The 17,995-nt window shown below is 42.0% G+C and overlaps 1 protein-coding gene across 4 annotated transcripts in view; it reads right to left on the bottom strand.

Annotated features, from left to right (window-relative positions):
* Positions 1 to 17,995, bottom strand: part of mccc1 (methylcrotonyl-CoA carboxylase subunit) — a 78,310-nt gene that overhangs the window by 34,084 nt on the left and 26,231 nt on the right. For all 4 annotated transcript variants that reach the window (XM_043702346.1, XM_043702344.1, XM_043702345.1 and 1 more), the window contains exons 7-9: positions 12,742 to 12,863; positions 12,338 to 12,449; positions 6,528 to 6,609 (exon numbers count right to left, since the gene is read on the bottom strand). In XM_043702346.1, the coding sequence (XP_043558281.1) occupies positions 6,528 to 6,609; positions 12,338 to 12,449; positions 12,742 to 12,863 (316 nt within the window). The remainder of the gene's footprint in view (positions 1 to 6,527; positions 6,610 to 12,337; positions 12,450 to 12,741; positions 12,864 to 17,995) is intronic.

Raw genomic sequence — 17,995 nt, 5'->3', positions numbered from 1 at the left:
AGAGTGGATTTGAACATTCATTCGAAACAAAAAGTTTAGCCATTCATGGCCACATCTTGCTGCATCACAAAGCACTGATAGTTTCTGCTATTCCTTTATCAAAACTGCTTAATATTCCAAGACCATCCAGGAATACAAAAGTAATATCCAGCTTCTCTTTTACTATTACAAACTATCTTCTTAAACCCTCTCCTCAGACTCTTCATCCTCATTCTCTAACGTAAAGTAAGAGATATTTTGGACTTCTTTGTCATCTGAAGAGCTGCTCCTGCAACTTCCCTGTTTTCTACGACAGAGTCATAGAGATGTACAGCATGGAAACAGACCCTTCGGTCCAACCCGTCCATGCCGACCAGATATCCCAACCCAATCTAGTCCCATCTGCCAGCACCCGGCCCATATCTCTCCAAACCCTTCCTATTCAAATATCCATCCGTCAACTTTTTAAAAGTTCCCTCTGTCCTAGCTCTGTACTTGCATCGTACAAAGGAATATAGGACTTAAAAGCAAGGGTAGAGAAGCACAGCAGGTCTGGCAGCATCTGAGGAGCAGGAAAGTCAACGTTTCCTGATGAAGGACTCCTGCCCAAAACACTGATTTTCCTGCTCCTTGGATGCTGCCTGTGTGCTTTTCTAGCACCACTCTAATCTAGACTCTAATCTCCAGCATCTGCAGTCCTCACTTTTGCCTTAAGAGCAAGGGTAGGTCATTTGTCCTTTTGAGCTTGCTCCAATATTCAATCAGATCATGGCTTATGCAGTTCTTGTCCAGACTCCACATACCCCATACCCTTGACTTCCGCGCCTATCAAAAATCTAACTTTGCTTTGAATAAATTCAATGATCCAGTTTCCATGATTTTCTAAGAAAGGGTATGCCACACACTAACAACCCCCAAAGAAAACGTTTCTCCCTATCTGTCTTAAAATGGAGATCTCTTCTTATTTGTGTCCATGGTTCTGGTTCCAGTTTCTCTTCTCTCACTCTCTCGTCATGCTGTCAATTAATTCACTCATAAGGCCTACTTCCTCAGACCTAACGCTAATAAACCACTGACCATCCAACCACAATTTCTAGCTACCTTCTCCTCAAAAAAACCTACAACTGACCCCTCGATTCTTGAAAATAAGATTTAATCTTGAACTTTCCTCTTAATATTGAACATGCTGTTGCTTCCCAAACTATGCCCAATTTTTCTGACCTCCAGTTAGGTTATTGTCCAGATACAGTAATCAGTTCTGATATAACGCAACAGTTCGGTTCTCATGTGATCGCACATTATAAGAAAATCGCGCAATAGTTGAAATCACATTATAGCCAATACAGGTAAGAAAGGTTAACGGTCTAAAAATAATGGTCTAAGTTCTTCAATCGCATTAAAGCCAATTCACATTGAAGAAATGCACGTTATAGCAGAACCAACTGTACTCAAGTCATTTATCAAAGTCACAATTTCCATCCCATCTGAATATGACCAATGTAAATTATCTCTACTCATCCGTCTTGACCTCCCCATAATATCTGAGGCTGCTGACTACAACATCCTCCTCCAAAGCCTCTCATCTAGCTGGAAGGGAATGCAATCTCCTGATCCTATTCCTAACTATCCAGCAGTAGCCACAGAATTATTTGTAATGGTTTCTCTTCTTACTGCTGTATCATTACCACCAGTGATTCCCAATAATATATCCTTGGCTCCCTTCTATTTTTTGTTCATGTGCCATTAATAGACATCTTCTGAGAACACATCAGGTTCCACATGTTCATTGACTACATTCAGCCCCACCTCACCATCCCCCTTCAACCACTCCACTCTACCTAATTACGACATACTGACTGTTCACCATCCAGCACTGAATAAGGTCAACTTTTTTAAAAATTAAGTGCAGTCCTGCAAATGATTGGATAGACCACACTTGCCGAGCATTGTGTGCAGTTTTAGCCTCATGATCTGAGAAAGGAGATTTTAGCTATGGAGGGAGTGTAACAAAGGTTTACCAGACCGATTCTTTGAATGGCAAGACTGACATACGAAGAGAGAATAGATCGTTAGGACTATAGAAGAAGAAGAGGATAGGGGAATGTAGATGAAGTGGAAATAAGTGGGATTAGTGTAGAATGGCATCATGGTCAGTCCCACTCCCTTTCCAACATCATCCATCTTGACCTTCTCCATTGCCACAGCGAATCAGACCGCAAATTGGAAGAACAACACCTCAGCTTCTGTCTGGGCAGCCTACAGCCTGAAGGACTCAACATTGAGTTCTCCAATTTCAAATAACCTCCCTTCCCATCCCCCGACTCCCTTCCCAGCCTCCACCTCCATCCCCACTTCTCCTCAGAAACCGGATACATTCGTCCCATTGACGAACCACATCGGAGCCTCTACCTACCTTCGCCTATCCCATGTCACCACCCTGCACTCCCCCCTCCGTCACACCCTTTATCTGCAATCCCCTCTAAACCTACCCGCAATCCTGAAGAAGGATTACAACCAAAACTTCAAATTCACCACCTCCTGATGCTGCCTGGCTTGTTGTGTTCTTCCAGCCTCCTGCCCGTCTACTTTGGATTCCAGCATCTGCAGTTTTTTTTGTCTTTAATCATGGTCAGTGCAGATGTTTTTTAAAGTTCATTTGTGGGATGTTGGTGTCACTGGCTGGCCAGTGCTGTCTCTAGTTGCCCTTGAGAAGGTGACAATGAACTAGCTTCTTGAATAACTGCCTTCCATGTACTGGAGGTAGACCCATAATGCCCTTAGGGAATTAATTCCAGGATTTTGGTCCATTGGCAGTGAAGGAACAGTGAGATATTTTCAAGGCAGGGTGGTAAACTGGCTTGTATGAAAACCTGCAGGTGGTGGTGTTCCCATGCATCTGCGACCCTTCTCTTTCAAGATGGAAATAGTCCTGAGTTTGGAAGGTGTTGACCGAGGATCTTTGGCAAATATCTGCACTACATCTCACAGATACTACATGCTACTGCTACTGAGCATCGGTGGCGGTGAGGAGTGAATGCAGTGTCAATCAAGCGGTGTCAAGCTTCTTGAGTATTGTTGGACCTGCCCCCACCTAGACAAGTGAGGGTAATTCCATCACACATCCTGATTTGCATCTTGTAGGTGACTGACAGGCTTTGGAGAGTCAGGAGAGAAGTTACTCACTGCAGTATTCCTAGATGTGGTGGGCCAGGAGGTCTGCTCCTGTGTTTCACTGTTCTATGTTCTAATAATGAGAAGTCAGAAGCCACTGTATTCAAACCTGTTTTCTCCCTACCAGCTCCAACCATTTTGTTACAATCTTTGTACAGACCAATAACACAAACTTCAAGTTGCTTTTTAACAGTTTGTTTACTGTAACAAATTACAAAAAGTACTGTTGCCCAAATCTTTCTTTTTGTACGTAACTTATAATTTAAACCACAAATGTAGATTCCCATTTAACTTTTAGCATGACACAGTATCTCCCACTATGATTATATGTTACACTATCACTAACTGTCGCTCATTCTTCAGGAAGCACTGTAAAATTATTCTTAGCTCCTGATGGCTTTTTACTTTCTAAGTCAGGTAAATTCTCATCCTAGAGGTGACTTTCATTGTAAGGGTTACACTGTAGAATCCTTCCCTGTAGCCAATAACTCAGTTTCTCTCTCCTAAAAACATTTTGTGTTTTTATTCCATTATCAAAATGGTCTTAAATCTATTGGGATAATATTGCTGACTGTCCCAGCCTCAAGTTATCTACTGCTAACATTCTTATTCATGTTTCTGTTTCCTTCGAATTATTCTAATGCTCTTCTGGCTGTTCTCCCATATTCCACCCTCCATAAACTTGAGCTCATCTAAAACTATGCTAGCTGTAACCTAATCTCCTTGTGGCATAGTGGTAAAGGAACTGGACTGGTAATGACACAGGACTAGTAATATGATAGGAACTTCAATCTTCACCATAAAAGAGAACACTTCTCTAGTTAAACCTTATACACCATGAAGGCCAAGAACAACAGGAACCTTTCAGAAAGGTCTTGGGATTGATAAAGGGTTAACTTCTTAGGATAATGAAAGTTGGGGCGGGGAGGGGTGGGAGGTAAGATGTAGGATGAAATAAATATATAAAGGTTGAAGTTAAAATTATCAGGGACAACCTGGCTATGATGAGATTAAGTTGGTATGATCAGCAAGTTTGTAGATGACACAAAGATTGATGGAGTAGCAGAAAGTATAAGGGACTGTCAGAGAATACAGGAGAATATAGATAGACTGGAGAGTTGGGCAGAAAAGTGGCAGATGGCTTTCAATCCAGACAAATGTGAGATGATGCATTTAGGCAAGTCTAATTCCAGAGCGAATTATACAATGAATGGAAGAGCCTTGGGAAAAGTTGATGGGCAGAGATCTGGGAGTACAGGTCCATTGTACCCTGAAGGTTGCTGCACAGGTGGATAGAGTGGTCAAGAAGGCATATGGTATGCTTGCCTTCATTGGACGGGGTATTGAGTATAAGAGCTGGCAAGTCATGTTAAAATTGTACAAGACATCGGTTTGGCTGCATTTAGAATACGGTGTACAATTCTGGTCGCCACATTACCAAAAGGATGTGGATGCTTTGGAGAGGGTGCAGAGAAGGTTTACGAGGAGGTTGCCTGGTATGGAAGGTGCTAGCTATGAAGAAAGGTTGAGTAGGTTAGGTTTATTTTCACTAGAAAAAAGGAGATTGAGGGGGACCTGATTGAGGTTTACACAATCATGAAGGGTATAGACAGGGTGGATAGAGACAAGCTTTTTCCCAGGGCGAAGGATTCAATAACGAGAGGTCATGCTTTCAAGGTGAGAGGTGGAACGTTTAAGGGGGAATACACGTGGCAAGTACTTCACACAGAGGGTGGTGGGCGTTTGGAACGCGTTGCCAGCAGAGGTGGTAGAGGCAGGCACGGTAGATTCATTTAAGATGCGTCTGGACAGATGAATGAGTAGGTGGGGAGCAAAGGGATATAAATGCTTAGGAATTGACCGACAGGTTTAGACAGTACATTTGGATCGGCTCAGGCTTGTAGGGCCTATTCCTGGGCTATAAATTTTCTTTGTTCTTTGTTCTAAACCTGGATGAGATATGAACTTGGGACTAGAGTATACACTTGTTTCTTATGAGATTGAAATAAGATTGGAATTCGGATAATGAGATGGCTACATGACCATGTGATATAAAGGTAGTGAATGTTTTGGTATTCAGTTATTCTTGCAAGTCTCAAAAATACTCTCCCTGTGTTCACTTGGATAATAAATGACCATAAACTTGTTCTCAGACTCTTGAAGCCAACTATTGGAAGTTAGCATAATAAGGTGACCATGAAACTACTATCATAAAATCACATCTGGTTCATTAACGTCTCAAGGAAAAGTAAGATATCTGTTGTCTCTGAAGAAGGGTCACTGGACCCAAAACAGTAACTTTGCTGTCTCTCCACAGAGGCAGAAGTGGGTACTGCAGATGCTGGAGATTAGAGTGGTGCTGGAAAAACACAGCAGGTCAGGCAGCATCCAAGGAGCAGAAAAATCATTTCGGGCAAAAATGCTTCATCAGAAATGAGGCCTGCTGTGCTTTTCCAACACCACTCTAATCTTGACTCTCCACAGATGCTGCAGAACCTGCTGGTTTTTAAAGAAATTTCTGGCTTTGATTCTGATTTCCAGTATCCACAGTTCTTTGGCTTTTCTTTATTTACCCAGTTTATTTAGCCTTATGTGACTCCAGAACCACAACAATGTAGTAGACTTTTAAATGCTTCCTAAGTCAACTGGGGACTGGCAACAAATGCTGGCCTTGCCAAAAATGCTCACATCCCAAAAGAAATTAAAACAAAGATCACATCACATGTTACTCATCCCTGCACTAGCTGATCTTCTGGGATGGTAGTACCTTGATTTCAAAAAATATTCTTGTTTTCAAATTTCCCCATGATTTGGTTCCTCTCCGTCTCCGGAATCACCTATGGCTCGACAAATCTCCCAGATAACACTTTTCCAGATCTGGCGACTTGCACACCTCCTATTTTAATTTCTCCACCATTGGTGTCCTTGCTTTCTGTTGAATAGTCCCCACTGTTTTGGAATTCTCCCCATAAACATCTCTATCCCTTTGTCCTCCTTTAAACATACCTCTTTGACCACGTTTTTAGGCATCTGCTCTAATACTTATTTGTGTGGCTCAGTGTCAATTTTTGTTTGGAAACAGTCCTGTTTTATTACATTTAAATTGCTACATAAATGCAAGTACTTGTTGTTGTCCTGTTCCTTTCTGCTCACCTCTTATTTGCATTCTGCTCCTATAAACAGAAAAACATTAAATTAAAAGTTGCCACCAAATTACTTCAACCTTTTGCCTTTGAACAGCTTGACAGAATGGCATCAGCTATGCTTGGAGAAAAATCCTCATACATCTTTTTAGCCCCGATAGGCCACTGATTTTAAAAAGTCTAGAGTCCACAATAAGGATCTGATTCTATTATTTGTATTGAATGTTTACTTACCAGCTCCTACATAATTGACAGCTTTCGCAGCTTGGACAGCAGCTTCACCAAGTCTTCTCCTCACCTCAGGACTAATTCCAGGCTACAATCAAAGTCCAAGAAAAAATATTTAGATTTTATATGCACATGACGCTTGAAGAACAGATTTAAGTTTCAGTTCGAAAAGTGTATCTACAGTATCACTGCGCTTATGGTATTGGACAAGTAGTTCAGAGTCTGAAGGTAATAATCATGACAGCAAGCTAAAATTGCACCACAGCAGTTTGAATTCAGTTTTAAAAAGCTGCTCTCAATAGAAGCTGCAAACACCCACAAGTTCACTAATAACTTTTAAGGTTTGGCTTGTCAGTCACTCAGGTCACTGTGAGCTGACATTTGAAGTGCTGAACAAGTCACTAAGTTGCATCAAACTACTGAGCAATTTGAGAAGGCTGTCTATGACCTGTGCAAATTTGGATGGACAACAAAGGCTGACCTTTCCAGCTTGCCAACATTAAGTAAATTTAACAGAATCTTTATGAAACAGTATGTTGAAGTATAGTAACATATGAACCTCAGTAAGGTCCCAATAAAGTCAAAATTTTTTTTTTGTTTTGTTCACGAGATGTGGTGTTACTAGTCATGCCAGAATTTATTGTCCATCCAGAATTGCCCTGGAGAAAGTGATGGTGAGCCACCTTCTTTAACCGCAGAAGTCCTTGGAGTGCAGGTACACTCCACAGTGAATCAAATTCCTAGTTTTCATCTCATGACTACAAAAACAAGAGAGTAGTGATATAATTCCAAGTCAAATAGTATGCGACTTCCAGGGGAATTTGCAAGTGGCGATGTTCTCTTGTATCTGCCTTCCTTGTCCTTCCTAGTGATCAAAATCACGGTTGAAGGAGTCTAGATGAGTTGCTGCAGCACATCCTGTAATGATACACGCTACCGTCACTGTATATCGAATGTGAAGGAAGCGAATGTTAGAGTGACCACTGCACAGTCCTTGTGGAGACCAAGTCCCGCCTTCAAATCGAGAATACATCACTTTACGTGGCACTATCACCATACTAAATGCAAACAGATTTTGAACAGATTTAGCCACTCAAGACGGAACACCCATAAGGCTCTGTGGACCATTAGGAGCAGCAGAACCATACTCCAATGTCATCCATGATATCCCCTTTACCACCAAGCCAAGAATGAACATTGGTTCAATGCAGATTGCAGGATCAGCATGAGGCATACCTTAAAAAATGAAATATCAATCTGGGGAAGCTACAACACAGGACTATCTGCGTGCCAAACAGCAAATGCAGCAAGTGATGGAGAGAGCTAAGCAATCCCACAATCAACAGATCAGATCTAAACTCTGCAGTGTCCTGCCAAGTTCACTTGTAGATGGCGGAACAATTAAATAATTTACTGGTGGGAGAGACTCCGCAAATGTCCTCATCCTCAATGATAGTGACCTCAGCACATCAGTGCAAAAGATAATGCTGAAACATTCGTAATAATCTGAGTTGATGATCCATCCCAGCTTCCTCTAGAGACCCCCAATCTTACAAATGCCAGTCTTCAGCAAATTCAATTCACATTACTTGGTATCATGAAATGATCAGAAGCACTGATTACTGCATAGGCTTTGGGGCCTGACAACGGTACTGAAGACTTATGCTTCAGAACGAGCCACACCTCGAGCTAAACTGTTCCTGTACAGCTACAACACTGACACCTGAGAAAATGTTTCCCTGTATGGACAGTGTATACAATAAAAGGGTACCAATTTAAGGCTGAGATGAGGGAGAATTTCTCCCCTCAAAGGGTTAAGAGTCTTTGGAACTCTGCGCCATAGAGAACAGTGGGGGCACAGTACGTGTGTATATTTCATAGGGAACCAACGATTATGGAGAAAGGGCAGGAGAGTGGCTGTGAGGAATGTCAGATTAGCCATGATCTTATTGAATGACAGAGAAGGCCCAAGGGGCTGAATGGCCTATACTTTCTCCAATTTCTTGTAGACTTAGCCACCAGACAATGTAGAAAACTGCCTAGGTACGTCCTGTACACAAAAAGCAGGACAAATCCAACCTGGCCAACTACCATCCATCAGTCTGCTCTTAATCATCAGTAAAGTGACAGAAGGTGTCATCAATAGTACTATTAAGCAGTACTATCAATACACCTGCTCAGCAATAGCCTACACACAGTTTAGGTTCTACCAGGGGTTTTCAGCTCCTGAGCTCATTATTTTCTTGATTCAAGCAAGGACAAAATAGCTGCACTTCATATCAAGGTCACATTTGACTAGCAAAACTGGAGTCAATGGGAATCAAGGGGAAAACTCTCTGTTGTTTGGCACATAGGATAATGGTTGTGGTCATTAGAGGTCAATCACCTCAGCTTGAGAACATCTCTGCAGAAAGACTTTAAGGTAGTGTCCTCGGCCCAACCATCTTCAGCTGCTTCATCAAAATCTTTCCCTCCATAATAAAGGTCAAAAGTGGAGCTATTTACTGATGACTCCACAACATCCAACACCACTTGCGACTCCTCAGATACTGAGGCACCCTATGTCTAAATGCAACAAGACTTGGACAATATCTAGGCTGGGCTGAAGTGGCAAGTAACATCCATGCCATATAAATACCATGTAATGACCATCTCCGATAAGAGAAATATAATCAGCACACTTGGACATCCAATACATTACCATCACTGAAACCCCAACTACCAACACCTTGAGGATTACCATTGACTAAAAACTGCACTGGACTAGCCATATAAATACTGTGGCTCCAAGGGCAAATCAAAGGCTAAGAATACCGCAGCAAGTATCTCACTCCTGACTCCCTAAAATCTGTCCATCATCAACAAGAAACAAGTCAGGAGTGTGATGAAATACTCCTCACTTGCCTGAATGAGTGCAGCTCCAACGGCCCTCAAGAAGCTTGACATCATTCAAGTCAAAACAGCCCATTTGATTGACACCACATCTACAAGTATCCACTCTCTCCATTACAGACACTGAACAGAAGCAATCTGTACCATCTTACAGATGCACTGCAGAAATTTGCCAATATCCTTAGACAGCATCTTCTAAATCCATGACCACTTCCATCTGGAAGAACTAGAGCAGCTATTGCACGAGAACACCATCATCTGCAAGTTTCCTTCCAAGTCACTTCCCATCTTGACTTGGAAATGCATCACCATTCCTTCACTGTCGCAGGGTCAAAATTCTGGAATTTCCTCTGATTACATTGTGGGTCAAACTACAACACACGAACTGTAGTGGTTCAAGAAAGCAACTCATCACCACTTTCTCAAGGGCATCTAGAAATGGGCAATAAATGCTGGTCCAACCTGTGATGTAAATGTTACAAGAGTGAATAAAAAAAGCTGATAGGACTCCCTTGGTGCAATATTATTGTGTCAACCTCTGAGCCAAGAGGTTTAAATCCCAGCTGCTCCAGGGTTGGGTTATAATGTATATATAAACTGGCTAATTAAAATACCTACCCTGAGGAAATCCTGCATTGATATGCTTGGGTTCAAGATATTCACCTCCAACAACTACAACCACCTTTATTTGTGCCAGTGTTCTCCCAGTTCCCATTGAATCCAGTTTACTCAGGTTAGCTCGATGCCATATACATGTAATTACTTCCTTGGTATCAAGGGCAGTCACCCTCACTTCATTAATTATTTTCATGCATAACTTGCAAACAAATACAAATTACAGAGCTATTCTTTTCAAACTTAATAAATTATTTCTGAGGATTTGGTTCATTTGACAGTTTAAATGTTCTTCTCTGTTCTAGTTTTTCCACAACACATACCTGCAGATGGAGGAGAGCTGACTGGTAACGAATCCTGAGCCTCCATTAAGATCATCCTTTAACTGTTGGCTGAGAGGTATATCTGAGTGAATCAAGGTGATCATAACTTTCTTCTCTCTTTCTTTTTCCATTGGGCAAGCAATTGGTTCCCCCTAGTCACTAATTGCATGGATGACTTCTAGCAAACTTCGACCTGCTTTTCTTCATACCCCAGCCACTTTTTTTCATGTTGTAGGTTTTGCTTGCTGAGCTGGAAGGTCCATTTTCAGATGTTTTGTCACCATACTAGGTAACATCTTCAGTGAACCTCTGAATGAAGCACTGGTGGTGCAGTCTTTCTATTTATACGCTTGGATTTCCTCGGGTTGGTGACATCATTTCCTGTGGCGATGTCATTTCCTACGGTGATGTAATTTCCTGTGCTTTTTCTCAGGCGGTGGTAAATGAGCGAGGGACATGTCCCACTCTCACTAGTATCCTTATATACAGACGAGGAAGGACATGACTTCGACTGGGACAACACATCCATCCTAGGACAAGCCAAACAGAGACATGCACGAGAATTCCTAGAAGTATGGCATTCCAAGCGGAACTCCATCAACAAACTCATTGACTTGGATCCCATTTATCACCATGAGAAAACGAACAGACAATGACATAACCAACCCAAGGAAACTCAAACATATAAATAGAAAGTGGGCTACACCACCAGTGATTCATCCAGAGACTCACTGAAGATGTTACCTAGTATGGTGATGAAACGTCTGAAAACAAACCTTCCAGCTCAGTGAGTAAACCTACATACAGAACCTCAACCTGAGCTACAAATCTTCTCAAAATCCACAAACTCTTTTTCATAAATGAGTATTATATAGAAATTATTCAAAAACTCTCTGATGTACCCTTAACCAAAGAAAAATAAAAATGGTTCAGAATTCTCCACACTGAATTCCAGCAGTGATTGCATCTACAGAGGAAACTTGATTATCTGGCATTCTATTATCTGATTATCAGATTATCTGGCAAGATCGCAAAACATGTTATCCAGAATTCGATTAACTGAACAAAATACTCCCCGTCCGTGTCCTTCGGATAATCGAGGATCCTCTGTATCTGATTTGATTTTAGATACAATCGAATATATTCAAATGAGTAGATTGGACATGTAACTGCATCATGTATGGAATGTTATTTATAAAACCACATTACATAGAATACAATAGTAATCCATTATTAGGGTCTTAGCTACACACTAAAGAAACTTACTGGCTTTGGTAGAATTAGTAAATAAGTGTTTAGTCAGCGCATTTAATGTACCATCTATGTGTAACCCACTTTAAATACTTAAAAACAATATAAAAATTATTCTAAACCATTTAAGCATTTTGCCAGGTATGTTAGTTTCTTTCTCTATATATATCTCTCTTTTAAAAGCTTTTAATCTGACAATTCATGTCCATTCAGTAAAAAATATTACATTTTAGAACCTCTACTGAACCTTAAAAATGGATATGATTCACTGAAATTCCGACTTATGATTATTTCTCTGTGGTGGTATGGGTAGTTTCGAGTTTGGGTCAAGCTTTGAGTGCAAAAGCTTATGAAGGTAACACTTCAGATGGTGAATGCTGACACGGGGGACATAGCTTTAAATTGAGGGGTGATAGATTTAGGATAGATATTTGGGGTAGTTTCTTCACTCAGAGAGTAGTAGGGGTGTGGAACGGACTGCCTGCAACAGTAATAGACTCGCCAATGTTAAGGGCATTTAAATGGGCATTGGACATACATATGGATAATAATGGAACAGTGTGGGCTAGATGGGCATCAGATTATTTTCACAGGTCAGTGCAACATCAAGGGCTGAAGGGCCTGTACTGCGCTGTAATGTTCTATGTAATCTGCACATAAAATTTTGCAATCTTTTACGCTGACTTCCAAATATGCTTTTTTTAAAATTGACACAGTACAATCTAATAGATTTACCCCAGGTGCTTCTTCAATAATTTTTTGATGTCTTCTTTGTACACTGCAGTCTCTTTCAAACAAATAGACAGCATTGCCGTACTGGTCTCCGAACACTTGTACTTCTACATGCCTAAAACAAAAACCAAATCCATTAATCCACTGGAACAGGAAATATGCTGCATTGGCAAATATATCTCATTGTTCTCTTCCCCATGTCATATCATTTACTAGTAGTTGTGATAATTGCACTTAAATTGGATTTAATTCAGTACCATTAATTGGGGAATAGTAATAAGTGGCATACAAGTAATATTTCAAATAATATGCTTCCAGATTTCTGCATAATTTGTGCCATCTAGAATGATAAAAATCAACTCGAGAAGGATTTTAAAAAGTGAAATTTCAGAACAGGAGCTCCATACCTTGGGTTGTCAACAAACTTTTCTATCAGCATAACATCATCATCAAAGGACTTCCTTGCTTCTCTACGTGCAGATTCCAACTGTTCGATGAAATCAGCCTCTGTTTGAGCAATACGCATACCCTAAACACAAACATAGAACAAATTCATTCAAAATGTGAATGTGTATGAACCTTATGGTTTACCCTGTTGTCCTTTATCTCATCTCGCTGGCCTTAAAATTGTAGCCAGGCACTTAATGGCCATTAATTAGCCACTAAAGGGCCTCAACTGGCATGTGAGTTGATGGGTAGCTCTACGTCTCTCCTGCCTCTTGTAAAATTTCAGCCAGCTATAGACATGTAAAGGCATGGGAATTTTAAGAGTCTCCTTGCCTGCGTAACTACTGGCTGGGGACTGTTAACATTCTGCTCAATGTTCTGTTATCCTGCGGTTGCAGTTTAACTCAAAGCAGTGCTCCAGACTAATCACCTGCCCCATTTACAGTTATTCAAGACAGATTATTTGTAATATTCCTAACTTTTCCTGATAACTCACCCATTCCATACTACATAACAGTATTTCACTGCAATTTTCTCAGAACTTGGATGTTTCTTCTGTTCCTTAATGATAAAATTTAACATAAGTTTAATGTGACTAACTTAAACTATTATTTTTAAATGGAGCAATCTATCTTGGAATCCCATTTAATGATGTTCAGCAACTGAACTGTTAAAAGCACTGAAGCTACTATTATTTCCAAATTGTTTTCAGTTAACACCATTCATTACGTCCTTCACATTTACCTGAAGGTGTGATGCTTTATATTTAATTTGCCATGATTCTATCCACATTCCTCTCTAAATCTTGGTGCAGAGCAAGTCAATCTTGGAATTTTATCCAACACAAGCAATAAGAGGAAGAAGCAAATTACCACAGAAGGTGGAATCTGTACTGAAATCAAAAATATGCTGGAAATCACAGCAGGTTAGACAGTATCCATGGAGAATGAGCAAGCTAACATTGAGTCTAGATAACCCCAGACTGTCCGCTTCTATCTCCTTCCCAAAATCCACATCCTGGTAGACCCATCATATCAGCCTGTTCCTGCCCCACCAAGTTCATTTCCTCCTACCTCTCTCCATCCTCTCACCCTTGTCCAGACCCTCCCGTCCAGCTTTGTGTTATACGAAAGAGCAGGTGAAAAGTGAATGTTGCTGACCACTTGCACATAAAATTTGCCATTTCACCCATGCATGAATATATAAGATGAGAATGTAATTACACGAGTGAAAACTACTCTAATCAAAAAAAAAAGACCGTGTGGAGGGTAGGTAAGGAAAGGATTTTTTTTTTCATTTATATCATCTTTCTTGGCAATTTTGAGCAGAGGGGATGGAGGGTAGGGCAGATGCATACTCCTCTTGCAGAATGTGGGAGGTAAAGGTCACCACTGGTGTCCCTGCTGACTTCGCCTGCGAGAAGTGCATCCAACTCCAGCCCCTCACAGGGAACTGGAGCTGGAGCTGAATGAACTTTGGATCATTTGGGAGGCTGAGGGGGTGATAGAGAGGAGTTATAGAGAGGCAGTCACACATAAGTTACAGGATAAAGATAGCTGGGTGACCGTCAGGAGAGGGAAAGGGAATAGGCAGACAGTGCAGGGACCCCCTGTGGCCATTCCCCTCAATAATTTGTATACCGTTTTGGATACTGTTGGCGGTGTGGGGACCAACCAGAGAAAAGCCACAGTAGCCAAGTTTCTGGCACTGAGCCTGGCTCTGTGGCTCAGAAGGGAAGTGGGGAAGAATAGGAGAGGCGAGAGTTATAGGAAATTCTGTCGTCACGAATGAGACTCCCAAGTGATATGTTGTCTCCTGAGTGTCAGGGTCAGGGATGTATCGGATCGAGTCTACAGGATTCTGCCCTGAAGCTCTTCAACCATGTCCTGAAACAAACTCGCTACTACAGCCACATTTGCTTCCTCAGTGCCTGCCTCCATAACCAACTCATCCCACACGGACTCCGCACCACCTTTAAACCAGCAGAGTTCGGATCCGAACAGGACAAACAGTACAGACCAAAGATTCAAAAAATATATATTCAACAGTTTCCTCATTTCCCCTTCCCCCACCTCACCCCAGTTCCAAACTTCCAGCTCAGCACTGTCCCCATGACTTATCCTACCTGCCTATCTTCTTTTCCACCTATCCACTCACCCCTCCCCACCGACCTATCACCTTCATCCCCTCCCCCACTCACCTATTGTACTCTATGCTACTTTCTCCCCACCCCCACCCTCTTCTCACTTATCTCTCACCCTTCAGGCTCTTGGCCTGTATTCCTGATGAAGGGTTTTTGCCCAAAACGTCGATTTTACTGCTCCTCGGAAGCTGCCTGAACTGCTGTGCTTTTCCAGCACCACTCTAATCTAGACTCTGGTTTCCAGCATCTGCAGTCACTGTTTTTATCTAGGATTCTTCAGGGAGAAGGTGAACAGCCAGAGTCGTGATACACATCGGTATCAATGACATAGGTAGGGAAAGGGAGGAGGACCTGAAAAGAGAATATAGGGAGTTAGAAGGCAGGACAAGCAGAGTAATAATCTCTGGATTGCTACCGGTGCCATGTGTTAGTGAGGCTAGGAATCGAGAGCGAGTACAGATGAGCACGTGGCTGCAGGGCTGTTGCAGGAGGGAGGACTTCAAATATGTGGATCATTGGGATACTTTCTGGGGAAGGTGAGACCTGTACAAGAAGGATGGATTGTACCTGAATTGGAGGGGCACCAATATCCTGGGTGGGTGGCTTACTAAAGCTCTTTGAGAGGGTTTAAACTAGATTGGCAGGGTTTGGGATCCGGATCTACTGATCAGATGATGGAGTAGACCATAAGACATAGGAGTGAAAGGAAGACCTTTTGGCCCATCAAGTCCACTCTGCCATTTAATCATGGCTGATGGATATGTCAACTCCACTTACCCGCACTCTCCACATAGCCCTTTAGTCCTTGTGAGATCAAGAATTTATCAATCTCTGCCTTGATGACATTTAACATCCTGGCTTCCATTGCGCTCCGTGGCAATGAATTCCACAGGCCCGCCACTCTCTGACTGAAGAAATGTCTCCTCATTTCCATTCTAAATTGACCCCCTCTAATTCTCAGGCTGTGCCCACGAGTCCTAGTCTCCCTGCCTAATGGAAACAACTTCCCCACGTCCACCCTTTCTAAGCCATGCATTATCTTCTAAGTTTCTACTAGATCTCCCCTCAATCTTCTAAATTCTAATGCATACAATCCCAGAATCCTCAGCCATTCATCGTGTGTTAGGCCTACCATTCCAGGGATCATACGTGTGAATCTTCGCTAGACACGTTACAGTGCCAGTATGTCCTTCCTGAGGTGTGGGTCCCAACATTGGACACAGTATTCTAAACGGGACCTAACTAGAGCTTTATAAAATTTCAGAAGCACATCGCTGCTTTTATATTCCAACCCTCTTGAGATAAATGACAACATTACATTCGCTTTCTTAATCACGGAATCACAGAGTAGATAGTGAAGAGCCAGATACAGCATGCAGAGTCTGTGAGGAGTGATTGGCACTTGATAGGGCAAAGGTGCAGTCAGTATGATGGGTTGAAGTGTGTCAATTTTAATGCAACAAGTATCAGGAATAAGGGTGACAAACTTAGAGCAAGGATCGGTACATGGAACTATGATATTGTGGCCATTACGGAGACTTGGATATCACAGTGACAGGATTGGTTGTTAGATGTTCCAGTGTTTTGATGTTTCAAAGGAACGCGGGTTGGAGGTAAAAGAGGTGGAAGAGTGGCATTGCTAATCAGGGATAGTATCACAGCTGTAGAAAGGTCGTCGAGGAGGGTTTGTCTACTGAATCAGTATGGGTGGAAGTCAGAAACAGAAAAGGAGCAGTCACTTTATTGGGAGTTTTCTACAGACCATCCAATAGAAACAGAGACAGGGAGGAGCAGATTCCTCCCACAATCCAAAAGTGTGCAGGCCAGGTGAATTGGCCATGCTAAATTGCCCATATTGTTAGGTGCAATAGTTAGGCCCAAGTGTGGGTAGTGGAATGAGTCTGGGTGGGTTACACTTCAGAAGATCGGTGTGTACTTGTTGGGCCAAAAGGCCTCTTTCCATACTGTAGGGAATCTAATCTAATCTAATTTTGGAAAGGTGCAGAAGTAACAAGGTTGTTGTCATGGGTGACTTTAACTTCCCTAATATTGATTGGAATCTCCTTAGTTCAAATGGTTTGGATGGAGCAGTGTTTGTCAGGTATGTCCAGGAAGGGTTACCAACTCAATACATAGATAGGCCGATGATAGAGAAAGCTATATTGGATTTGGTGTTTGGCAACGAACCAGGCCAGGCATTAGATATCTTGGTGGGAGAGCATTTCGGTGATAGTGATCACAATACCCTGACATTTAGTATACTCAGGGAGAGGGATAGAAGCACACGGTATAGGGAAGTATTTGAGTGACGGAAGGGGAATTACAATGCTATTAGGCAGGAACTGGGCCACCTAAATTAGGAACAGATGCTCTCAGGAAAATGCACGACAGAACCGTGGAGTTGTTTAGGAAGCACTTGCTGATACCGCTGGATAGGATTGTCCCACTGAGGCAAGGAAGGGATGGTAGGTTGAAAGAATCTTGGGTGACAAGGGATGTGGAACATCTAGCAAAGAGGAGGAAGGAAACTTACTTAAGATTGAGGAGGCAAGGATCAGACAGGGCTCAAGAGAGTTACAAGGCAGCCAGGAAGGAACTGAAGAATGGACTTAGGAGAGCTAGAAAGGGGCAAGAAAAAAGTTTTAGCAGGTAGGATTAAGGAAAACCCTAAGCCATTCTACACTTATGTGATGAACAAGAGGATGGCTAGAGTGAGGGTAAGACCAATCAGGGATAGTGGAGGGAAATTGCACCTGGAGTAAGAGAAGGTAGGGGAGGTCCTTAATGAATACTTTGCTTCAGTATTCACTACTGAGAGGGACCTTGACGTTTCTGAGTACAGTGCGAAACAGACTGATATGCTTGAACAGGTTGATGTTAAGAAGGAGCATGTGCTGAAAACTTTGAAAATCATAAGGATAGATAAATGCCCTGGGCCACATGGGATATACCCTGGTTTCTATCAGAAGTGAGGGAAGAGATGGCTGCGCCTTTGGCAATGATCTTTGCGACCTTACTGTGAACTGGAGTAGTGCCAGATGGATGGTGGCAAATGTTATTCCCTTGATCAA

The sequence above is a fragment of the Chiloscyllium plagiosum genome, chromosome 13, assembly GCF_004010195.1.
Source record: "Chiloscyllium plagiosum isolate BGI_BamShark_2017 chromosome 13, ASM401019v2, whole genome shotgun sequence".
In the NCBI taxonomy this organism is placed as follows: domain Eukaryota; kingdom Metazoa; phylum Chordata; class Chondrichthyes; order Orectolobiformes; family Hemiscylliidae; genus Chiloscyllium; species Chiloscyllium plagiosum.
The sequence above is the reverse complement of the archived record's forward strand: the minus strand, read 5'-3'. Positions and strand labels throughout refer to the sequence as shown.